Source organism: Schistocerca cancellata, chromosome 5 (assembly GCF_023864275.1).
Source record: "Schistocerca cancellata isolate TAMUIC-IGC-003103 chromosome 5, iqSchCanc2.1, whole genome shotgun sequence".
In the NCBI taxonomy this organism is placed as follows: Eukaryota; Metazoa; Arthropoda; class Insecta; order Orthoptera; family Acrididae; genus Schistocerca; species Schistocerca cancellata.
In genome coordinates, this window is record NC_064630.1 from 325,560,387 (window position 1) to 325,572,949 (window position 12,563).

A 12,563-nucleotide genomic window follows, 5' to 3' on the forward strand; every position below is an offset into this window, starting at 1 on the left:
TAAGAAACCCTAAAAAGGAAACAAAACAAGTAAGAATGTCAATATAACTAACCAAGGAGTGAGACAAGCTTCCAGTCTTTCCCCAATTCTATTCAGTTCATATATAAATGAGGTAGTGGAACGACGAAACAACAATAATAAAGGAATAAAACTAAATAGGGGCTACGATACAGCGTGATTCCTCAACGGTTTTACAAACTTCAGGGACGATGGAAAACGGAAAATGTATCACTTTGAGGTAAGGCCCTGGTCTGGAAACGACCGAGTAAAAATTATAAGCGAAAATTGTTGCGACAATTTTGACAGTGGAATACATATACCAATGCTGTCGTTACTAATACTGTAGGTTTCCTGGAACCCACTTGTTATTTGTCAAGAATGTGGTTCCAACATTATGAAGCCCCACCTCGCTTTAGATTGAGGGTCGTCAAAAATCTGGATCAGACGTTCCCTGAAGAGTGTATAGGCACAGGAGGCCCAGTTTCGTGACCTGCACGTTCACCTGAACTAACCCCACTTCTTGCGGGGCCATGTGACAACTCTTGTATACGAAACACCTGATTAGATTGAAGAAGGATCTCCTGGCAAAAACTCCCGTTGTCAAACGACACTGGCGATGTTAAAACGGGTACGACAGAACACTGTGTGACAATTCCACGTCTGCATTGGCATTTGGGGTCGCCATTTTGAACAACTGTTGTAAAGGATTGCAGTTTTTGAAACTTGTGCAGGTAAATGGAATTCAGTGTTACTGTACCGAAGTCGTAGGATTTTCGAGCCCTCTGACATCAAGTTACGTGCACCGTTACTAGTCCATCAACAGGGGAAATTATCTGATGGTATTGGGAAGTATTCAGCGGGAATTCTGTACGTCGTTATCAGGGCTCCGAAGTTGGGGCCCTCTGTTCGAGCACTGCGCGAGGCTAAGGTGTAATTTGAGTAGATTTTCGCTTATGACTTTCACCTCGGTCGTTTCCGAATAGAGTCCCTTACCTCAAATTGATACTTTAATTCTTCTCCATCATACCTGATAGTTTGTAACGTCATCATGAAATCACCCTGTATAAACACGCTAACTTATGCTATAATAGCCATTTCTGAAGAACAATTACAAAGAAACATGTTTAAAGTAAACCAAATTGCTCAAAATCATAATTTCAGAATAAATAGCAAACAAGGAAGACATAAATCGAATAGTGGTGTCAGAAATGAAATTTCTCAGATCAATTGATAGATCGAGAAAGAAGATATTACAAATGAGCTTACAATATTTGCAATAACAGAAAAAATTCATACATATGAAAGACATGGAAGGAACATGTAAACGGAATGCAACAAGCAGATATTCTAAAACGTTTTGTCATATATACCCAAAGGCGTCACGGACGTAGGTCGGCCCACAAAACGACGGAGCTAAGAAGCTAAGGCCGGAATGGTTCCTCGAACCTAATCCATCAATGTAGATGATGATGATGATGATAATGATGATGATAATGATGAGTTTCGTCTTATAACATCTTACGCAAATTTTGGAAAATGTAGTAGACAATACAGAGCTGAACATTACATTTGTGCTGAAACGTTCCCTTCTTCTGTACATCAAGCATCGTGCTGCGCTACGTGCCAGTCGCGACCACGTACGACATAAACACGCTCTTAATGAAGCGCACGAATACATCAGATCGGCAGATTTACTCGGATACGTGTACTGATAGAGCCGGATTAATTCTCTACACTGCTACACCATTGAATCGATATAAACAAGGCTCGCCAGGCTCGTTTTCATCCACGAGACAAGGTTAAATTTTCACTCCCCACATGCTACTAAGCACAAGTCCCTGTAGCGCTCTACCTACTTTCAAAAATATTCTGAGATCTCACCATTGGACTGGAAAATAAGTGCCGCTCTGGTGGTTTGCGTGTAACGAGGAGGATGAGAGGGTGATATGCAGAGGCAAGGGGCAGTGTACTATGTGATGCTCTAACCAACAGCGTCATTCTGCTGCGTCTGACTACGGTGCTCTGCAGAGGGCGCATACCACTTTTAGCGTTGACTTTCAAGCGAGGTAGCCATTGCGAGGGTATTTAAAAGCTGTGGTGTTCATTATTGAGTGTATGTGTGTGGGGGGAGGGGGGGGGGGAGGGCATAAAACATAAACGTGACACGTATTATGTTAAGTGATAACGGTTGTATATTCACTGAAGTGCCATAGAAACTGGTATAGGCATGCGTATTCAGATACAGAGATATGTAAGCAGGTAGAATACGGCGCTGCGGTCGGCAACCCCTATATAAGACAACAAGTGTCTGACGCAGATGTTAGATCGGTTACTGCTGCTACAATGGCAGGTTATCACGATTCAAGTGAGTTTGTACGTGGTGTTGCAGTCGGCGCACAAGCGATGGGACACAGCATCTCCGAGGCAGCGATGAAGTGGGAATTTTACTGTACGACAATTTCACGAGTGTACCGTGAATATCAGAAATCCAGTAAAACATCAAATCTCAGACATTGCTGCGGCCGGAAAAAGATCCTGCAAGAACGGGACCACAGACGACTGAAGAGAATCGTTCAACGTGACAGAAGTGCAACCCTTCGCAAATTGCGGCAGATTTAATTTTTGGATCACCAACAAGTGTCACAGTGCGAACCATTCAACGAAACATAATCGATATGGGCTTTCGGAGCCGAAGTCCCACTCGTGTACCCTTGATGACTGCACGACACAAAGCTTTACGCCTCGCCTGGGCGACATTGAACTGTTGATAACTGGAAACATGTTGCCTGGACGGACGAGTCTCGTTTTAAATTGTATCGAGCTGATGGACATGTAGGGGTATGGAGATGACCTCATGAATCCATGGACCCTACATGTCGGCAGGGGACTGTTCAAGCTGGTGGAGGCTCTGTAATAGTGTGGAGCGTGTGCAGTTGGAGTAGTATGGGATCCCTGATACCTCTTGATACGACTCTGGCAGGTGACACGTACGTAAACATCCTGTCTGATCATCTGCATCCATTCATGTCCATTGTGCATTCCGACGGACTTACGCAATTCCATCAGGATAATGTGACACCCCACACGTCCAGAATTGCTTCAGAGTGGCTCCATAAATACTCTTCTGAGTTTCATCACTTCCGCTGGCCACCAGACTCCCCAGACATGAACATTATTGAGCATATCTGGGGTGCCTTGTAACGTGCTGTTCAGAAGAGATCTCCACCCCTCGTGCTGTTACGGATTTATGGACAGCTCTGTAGGATTCATGGTGTAGTTCCCTTCAACACTACTTCAGACATTAGTCGAGACCATACCGCGACGTGTTGCGGCACTCCTACGTGCTCGCGGTGGCCCTACACGATGTTATGCAGGTGTACCAGTTTCTTTGGCTCTTCAGTGTAAATCTATCTTGGGAGAGTCGGAAGCAGAAACAGTGTGGCAGGTAAGCCTGAAAAGTGTGGCATAGGACAAAAACAGAGAACACACTGGAGATGCCACAAAGTTTCTCCACCCCTCTCTCCTCAGAACATAACATACTAACCTTCTTATTTGCACGCCACAACAGCATTTCATACAGTGCCTTCAGCTGGTTGTTAGCGACTTTTGCTGGTTACCTGTACGACAATAAAACAGGAATACAGTTCAAAGTCAACTGCTCAAAAGAGACCGCATTTGAAGTTTCCACAGAAACAAAGAAACTTACTGGCCTCAACTGAATCTCCCTGAGTCCATAACTTTTATCCAACATCACATTAAACTAGCTGCTGGCTCTGCGATCGGATCTGAATTTTTTCTATTGAGCGTATACTCATTCACTAAACCACACGCCGGCCTGAGTGTCCGAGCGGTTCTAGGCGCTACAGTCCGGAGCCGCGCGACCGCTACGGTCGCAGGTTCGAATCCTGCCTCGGGCATGGATGTGTTCTAAGTTCTAGGGGAATGATGACCTCAGCAGTTAAGTCCTATAGTGCTCAGATCCATTTGAGCCATTTGAACTAAACCACACAACTGACTCAAAATACTGGAAGTGCCACAGTCAGAGTTCCACGCCTGCTTATGGAACGCATTTCGGATTCTTGCAGGTTTTCTATATTTTAAAAACAACTTCATTGATCACTAAATATCGCTGACTGCAGAAATACACTTCGAAACACCACCTTCGCCTGAAGGCCACAAGGGTTGCCTCTTACATCGCGCAAGAACAGTCGGCCGACTTATTTGTTTTAACATTTTGCCCCTTCACGCTGTCAGCTTCAAAACAGAGTTCAGGTATTTCCGTTGGCCATTTGCTACTCTACCGCAAAGAGCTGCCTTCTACCACACTATTTCAAAATTTATTTCCAACGGCAGCTCGAAAATGCTTACTATCAAGAGAACATCGCCCAGTCTGAATCCAGCGTAGTAGGCGCCGGCCACAATCCATTTGGGAGGATTACAAGAAGGCCGATCCACCATCTCCACAGGAGGAAAGCCTCCATACCACAGGTATTAGAAACTATCTATGGCGCACACGATAGCCAAGGATATAATCAATCGACGTGGGCAGGAAATGATACATTTCAGAATAAAACATTAATACAGTTTATCGAATCTGACTGCTACAGGCAATACTCTTGTACTCTTAAATGTGCACCACTTGATTAAAAAAAAGAAAAAAATCCGGATCCCCTCTGTCATGCGGAATTGACCACTAGATGTCATGAGAGGCGGGCCTGCCAGTATAAAAGGAGAGACAGAGTACTGTGTTGTCAATAGATAGCCCACCCGGCTATCCACGCGCTACTTCCCGAGCGGGAAGGCATGCCGGTCCCCGGCACGAATGCGCCCGGTGGATTAGTGTCGAGATCCGGTGTGCCGGCCAGCCTGTGGAAGGCGGTTTTCCATCTGCCTCGGCGAATGCGGGCTGGTTCCCATTATTCTGCCTCAGTTACACTATGTCGGCGATCGCTGCGCAAACACTGTCTCCACGTATGTGTACACCATAATTTCTCTACCACGCAAACATTTTCGGTTACACTCGTCTGGAATGAAACGCGTTCCCCGGGGGTGGGGGACGAGGGGTGGGGGTCCACTGGGGGCCGAACCGCACAATAACCCTGGGTTCAGTGTGGGGCGGCAGTGAGGTGGGTGGACTGCTGTGGACTGTTGTGGGTTTGTGAACCACTGAGGGCTATGGCTGTACGAAGCCTCTCAGTCGTTTCTACGCCCCCAGTTCAATACGCACAATAGAGAGGCAGTGACCGCAAAATGGGTCTGTCAGGGGACATCAGTGACTTCGACCATGGACTAGTCATTGGATGTGACCTGAGTAACAGATCCAACAGGAAAATTTCAACCCTACTTAACCCACTCAAGTCCAACGTTGGCGATGTGAATGTGAACTGCAATTGTGAACGAATAGCTACAGCTAAACCGAGATCAGGCAGACCTCTCGTACAGACACGTACCTTCGAACAGTGCAGAAGGTGGTTTAAAAACAGTGGAATGAATCAGTCGCGAATTCAAAGTGCTGCCAGCAGTCCAGCTAACACAATGACTGTGCCTAGGTAGTGCAAAGGTAGAATGGTCCAGCTGCCCATTTATATAGTCAGTGCTGGGCGACGTTTGAGCTGCTACAGAGAGCGACGCCTCTGGACTGTGTATGACGGAAACTAGTGATCTAGAGTGATGAATCAAGATATACATCCTATGGCAATCCTGTGGAAGGGTGTGAGTGTGGCAAATGCCTGGGCTGGGTTAGGTTGTTTTGGGAAAAGAGACCAAACTGCGAGGTCATCGGTCTCATCGGATTAGGGAAGGACCGGGAAGGAAGTCGGCCGTGCCCTTTCAAAGGAACCATTCCGGCATTTGCCTGGAGCGATTTAGGGAAATCACGGAAAACCTAAATCAGGATGGCCAGACGCGGGATTGAACCATCGTCCTCCCGAATGCGAGTCCAGTGTGCTAATCACTGTGCCACCTCGCTCGGTGGAAAATGCCTGGAGAACGTTGTCTGCCGTCATGTGCAGGGCCGATAGTGAACTACGGAAGAGGTGGTTTTGTGGTGTAGGTATGTTTTTCGTGGTTGGAGTACGGTTCCTATGCTACGCTTAAGATAACGGTAATTGTGGAAGGATATGAACACATTTTACAGAATTGTGAACTATGTACCGTAGACGAACAGCTAGGACAGTGCACTCTGTCGTAATGCAGCATCGGTGAGGCGATGGTTTGCGGAGAAAAAGATTCCTGAAATGAACTGGTCTGTCCAGAGTCTCGGCCTGAACCCAATGGTACCCCTTTGGGATGAGTTATAATGTTCACTTTACTCCAGATCCCAGTGTCCAACATCACTACCTTCTTTGGGTTCACCTCTTGAGGGACGATGGGCTGCCACTTCTCCTCAGACATCCAGACACCTAACTGAAAATGTCGCCCTTGTGTTCAAACCGTCATAAAGGCGAAGGGTGAACACACCCTATGCTTTCTTTTAGTGTTCAACCCTGAGGTTGGTTTGCAGCAGAGCGCCATTCCTCTCTTCTGTCTGCCTTCCTCTTCATTTCCACGTATGTCTTACATCCAACGTCATTCACGATCTGTTGCATGTATGATATCCTTGGTCGCCCCCGCCGATTTCTTTCCTCAATAGTTGTTGTTGTTGTTGTTGTTGTGGTCTTCAGTCCTGAGACTGGTTTGATGCAGCTCTCCATGCTACTCTATCCTGTGCAAGCTTCATCATCTCCCAGTGACTACTGCAACCTACATCCTTCTGAATCTGCTTAGTGTATTCATCTCTTGGTCTCCCTCTACGATTTTTACCTTCCACGCTGCCCTCAAATGATAAATTTGTGATCCCTTGATGCCTCAGAACATGTCCTACCAACCGGTCCCTTCTTCTAGTCAAGTTGTGCCATAAACTCTTCTTCTCCCCAATTCTATTCAATACCTCCTCATTAGTTATGTGATCTACCCATCTAATCTTCAGCATTCTTCTGGAGCACTACATTTCGAAAGCTTCTATTCTCTTCTTGTCCAAACTATTTATCGTCCACGTTTCATTTCCATACATGGCTACACTCCATACAAATACTTTCAGAAACGACTTCCTGACACTTAAATCTATACTCGATGCTAACAAATTTCTCTTCTTCAGAAACGCTTTCCTTGCCATTGCCAGTCTACATTTTACATCTTCTCTACTTCGACCATCATCAGTTATTTTGCTCCCCAAATAGCAAAACTCCTTTACTACTTTAAGTGTCTCATTTCCTAATCTAATTCACTCAGCATCACACGACTTAATTCGACTACATTTCATTATCCTTGTTTTGCTTTTGTTGACGTTTATCTTATGTCCTCCTTTAAAGACACTGTCCATTCCGTTCAACTGCTCTTCCAAGTCCTTTGCTGTCTCTGACAGAATTACAATGTCATCGGCGAACCTCAAAGCTTTTATTTCTCCTCCAAGGATTTTAATACCTACTCCGAATTTTCTTTTGTTTCCTTCACTGCTTACTCAATATACAGATTGAATAACATCGGGGAGAGGCTACAACCCTGTCTCACTCCCTTCCCAACCTCTGCTTCCCTTTCGTGTCCCTCGACTCTTATATCTGCCATCTGGTTTCTATACAAATTGTAAATAGCCATTCGCTCCTTGTATTTTACCCCTGCCACCTACAGAATTTGAAAGAGAGTATTCCAGTCAACATTGTCAAAAGCTTTCTCTAAGTCTACAAATGCTAGAAACGTAGGTTTGCCTTTCCTTAATCTAGCTTCTAAGATAAATCGTAGGGTCAGTATTGCCTCACGTTCCAATATTTCTACGGGATCCAAACTGATCTTCCCCGAGGTCGGCTTCTACTAGTTTTTCCATTCGTCTGTAAAGAATTTGCGTTAGTATTTTCCAGCCGTGACTTATTAAACTCATAGTTCGGTAATTTTCACATCTGTCAACACCTGCTTTCTTTGGGATTGGAATTATTATATTCTTCTTGAAGTCTGAGGGTACTTCGCCTGTCTCATATATCTTGCTCACCAGATGGTGAGTTTTGTCAGGACTGGCTCTCCCAAGCCTGTCAGTAGTTCTAATGGAACGTTGTCTACTCCCGGGGCATTGTTTCGACTCAGGTCTTTCAGTGCTCTGTCAAACTCTTCACGCAGTATCATATCTCCCATTTCATCTTCATCTACATCCTCTTCCATTTCCATAATATTGTCCTCAAGTACATCGCCCTTGTATAGACCGTCTATATACTCCTTCCACCTTTCTGCTTTCCCTTCTTTGCTTAGAACTGGGTTTCCATCTGAGCTCTTGATATTCATACAAGTGGTTCTCTTTTCTCCAAAGGTCTCTTTAATCTTCCTGTAGGCAATATCTATCTTACCCCTGGTGAGACAAGCCTCCACATCCTTACATTTGTCCTCTAGCCATCCCTGCTTAGCCATATTGGACTTCCTGTCGATCTCATTTTTGAGACGTTTGTATTCCTTTTTGCCTGATTCATTTACTGCATTTTTATATTTTCTCCTTTCATCAATTAAGTTCAATATTTCTTCTGTTACCCAAGGATTTCAGCAGCCCTCGTCTTTTTACCTACTTTATCCTCTGCTGCCTTCACTACTTCATCCCTCAAAGCTACCCATTCTTCTTCCACTGTATTTCTTTCCCCCATTCATGTCAATTGTTCCCTTATGCTCTCCCTGAAACTCTGTACAACCTCTGGTTTAGTCAGTTTATCCAGGTCCTATCTACTTAAATTCCCACCTATTTGCAGTTTCTTCAGTTTTAATCTACAGTTCATAACTAATAGATTGTAGCCAGAGTCCACATCTGCCCCTGGAAATGTCTTACAGTTTAAAACCTGGTTCCTAAATCTCTGTCTTACAATTATATAATCTATCTGATACCTTCTAGTATCTCCAGGGTTCTTCCATGTATACAACCTTCTTTCATGATTTCTAAACCAAGTGTTAGCTACCCGGCGGCTTCCTCTTTCATTTCTTCCCCCCAATCCATATTCACCTAGTACGTTTCCTTCTCTCCCTTTTCCTACTACCGAATTCCAGTCACACATGACTATTAAATTTTCGTCTCCCTTCACTATCTGAATAATTTCTTTTATTTCATCATACATTTCTTCAATTTCTTCGTCATCTGCAGAGCTAGTTGGCATATAAACTTGTACTACTGTGGTAGGCATGGGCTTCGTGTCTATCTTGGCCACAATAATGCGTTCACTATGCTGTTTGTAGTAGCTTACCCGCACTCCTATTTTTTATTCATTATTAAACCTACTCCTGAATTACCCCTATTTGATTTTGTATTTATAACCCTATATTCGCCTGACCAAAAGCCGTGTTCCTCCTGGCACCGAACTTCACTAATTCCCACTATATCTAACTTTAACCTATCCATTTCCCTTTTTAAATTTTCTAACCTACCTGCCCGATTAAGGGATCTGACATTCCACGCTCCGATCCGTAGAACGCCAGTTTTCTTTCTCCTGATAACGACGTCCTCCTAAGTAGTCCCCTCCCGGAGATCCGAATGGGGGACTATTTTACCTCCAGAATATTTTACCCAAGAGGACGCCATCATCCATTAACCATACAGTAGAGCTGCATGCCCTCGGGAAAAATTACGGCTATAGTTTCCCCTTGCTTTCAGCCGTTCGCATTACCACAACAGCAAGGCCGTTTTGGTTAATGTTGCAAGGCCAGATCAGTCAATCATCCAGACTGTTGCCCCTGCAACTACTGAAAAGGCTGCTGCCCCTCTTCAGGAGCCACACGTTTGTTGGCCTCTCAACAGATACCCCTCCATTGTGGTTGCACCTACGGTATGGCTATCTGTATCGCTGAGGCACGCAAGCCTCCCCACCAACGGCAAGGCCCATGGTTCATGGGGGGTTCCTCAATAGCTCCTTCTGCTATTGTTCCAATAATGTTGTTGTGTCGTAGGATGTGCCCTACAAGTTCGTCTATTCTTGTTTCGATGTGCCTCCACAGAGATCTGGCTTCCTAAACTCTTCTAAGCACCTCTTCATTTGTTACTCTGTCTCTGCAGCTGACCTTCATCATCCTTCTATAGCACCACTTCTCCAGGGCATCTAGCCGTCTTTTCTCTTCTCTTCCAACCGTCCAAGTTTCACATCCGTATAGGGCCACACTCCAAACGAAACCTTTCATGATACGTTTCCTTATTTTCAGACTGATGTTGTTGTTGGTGAGTAAGTTCCTTCTCCAATTAAATGCAATTTTGGCCTTTTGTATTCTGGTCGCAATTTCTTTCCAGCTTCTACCATCTCTTGTGATTTTGCTTCCCAAGTAAGTAAATTCCTCTATCACTTCCAGCTCCTCTCTTCCAGTTCTCATTCTCAGAGGTTCATATTCTGCTCCTGTACTGTATACAATCACTTTAGTCTTTTTCTTGTTTATTCTCATTCCATACTGATTGCATAGAATTTTTTTCATTGTTCTGAGGACTTCCTCTAGATCTTCTTTTGTCTCCGTGACTATAGCAATATCGTCTGGATAACGTAGCATGTCTAGCTTCTGCCAATTAATTTTGATCCCCACCTCAGCAGTTTCTCGAACTTGGTCTATAGCTTCCTGGATGTAAGCATTGAATATAAGAGGAGAGAGAGCACATCCTTGCCTTACCCCTTTTCTAATATTTGCTTCTTGTTCGTGGTGACAGTTCCTAATCACTGCCACCTCATTCTTATAGAAACTGAGTATCACACGGATGTCTCTGAACTTTATTCCACTTTTCCTCAGCACTCTGAACATCTCTTGCCAGATAACGTTATCAAATGCCTTTTCCATGTCTACAAAGGCAATGTAAGTTGGTTTATTTTTCTGTAATTGCTTTTCGATAACGAGTCTCCATGCCAGAATCGCCTGTCTTGTTCCCTATCCTCTTCTGAAACCGAACTGATCTTCACGCAGCATATCCTCCACCTTCTCTTCAATTCTCTTCAGAACTATTTTTATGAGAATTTTTGATGCATGTGATATTAGGCTTAGAGTTCGGTACTGTTCGCATTTTGTAGATGCTGCCTTCTTTGGTATAGGAACAATGATACATTTCTGGAAGTCTGTCGGTATCTCTCCTGCGTTATAGATGGACTTAATAAGTTTAAGCAGCATCATTTTCATGCTGTCACCAGCATTCTTTATTAGTTCTGCAGGGATGTCATCAATACCCATTGCTTTGTATACGAAGACAGTAATTTGTTCTCGAGAGAACAGCTACTGTTGATGACCGTGCAGCTTTTCCCTGGAATAAATGATGGCTAACTGAAAACCTCAGCTGCTGACAGGGGTTGTGGATATACCTCGATGTGGAGAGCTGAAAATGTGCGCCCCGACCGGGACTCGAACCCGGGATCTCCTGCTTACATGACAGACGCTCTATCCGTCTGAGCCACAGAGGACACAGATGAACAGCGCGACTGCAGGGACTTATCCCTTGCACGCTGCCCGTGAGACTCACATTCCCAACTGTCCACAATTCTACATATGTATTGTACCTTATGCATGCGCGAGTAATGAGTGGTTGGGCAAATGTATATAAGGTACAATACATATGTAGAACTGTGGACAGTTGGGATTGTGAGTCTCACGAGCAGTCGCGCTATTCATCTGTGTCCTCGGTGGCTCAGATGGATAGCGTGTCTGCCACGTAAGCAGGAGATCCCGGGTTCGAGTCCCGGTCGGGGCACACATTTTCAGCTGTCCGTATCGAGGTATATCGACACCACCTGTCAGCAGCTGAGGTTTGCAGTTAGTCATCACCCATTGCTTTGTTGTCCCGTAGTTCTTTTAGAGCTCTGTCAAATTCTTCTTGCAGACTACCCTGTACTAATGTCCACTAACTGGAGTGCGGATACTTTTGACCAGATTTGCTTTTGGGGAAAGCGGTGTTGGACGTGGAGAGGTGTGCAGGTGCAGGTGGGGTCGTCGCCGGGCGCGACGGCGGCGCAGGCGCAGAGCGGCGGCTGGGGCCACGGCACGTCGTCGCAGGTGCAGGCGGGGCAGGCGGGCGGGCTGGCCGACGCGCAGGCGCGCGGCGCCGGCTCCACCAGCTCGCAGGCGCAGGTCGGCTTCTCGCCGCGCGGCGCCCAGCCCGCCAACGGCGGCGGACAGCGATCGGCCTTCCTGGGCGGCGGCAGCGCCTCCGCGCAGACCGGCGCGCTCTCCGGCCAGAGCCAGACGCAGGTACCGCTCTTACTGCTACTCACTCTATTTACTAACCATATTGCTCTAATGAATGTAACCGTACAAGCGCCACGAGTCGAGGCGTGTTTTTTAAGTAAGTACCGTTTTGAAATTAAAAAAAAGACGTGCTAAGATATCTCAACAATTTTATTTTTACACGAAAGCCTGTACCTTAGTCTACTTTTCTACATACTTTCCGTTAATATTGAGGCACTTGTCGTAACGTTGTACCAGTTTTTGAATACCCTCCTCACAGAAGTCTGCCGCCTGACTTGTTAACCACTGCATCACCACTGTTTTGACTTCGTCATCGTCTCGAAGACGCTGACCGCCTGCGACGGATTTTACGTGCGTGC

At 45.4% G+C, this 12,563-nt stretch overlaps 1 protein-coding gene across 1 annotated transcript in view; it reads left to right on the plus strand.

Annotated features, from left to right (window-relative positions):
* LOC126188135 (collagen alpha-1(III) chain-like) overlaps positions 1-12,563 on the plus strand; it is a 212,571-nt gene that overhangs the window by 165,331 nt on the left and 34,677 nt on the right. The window contains exon 6 of the mRNA XM_049929626.1: positions 11,935-12,207. Coding sequence (XP_049785583.1) covers positions 11,935-12,207 — 273 coding nt within the window. The remainder of the gene's footprint in view (positions 1-11,934; positions 12,208-12,563) is intronic.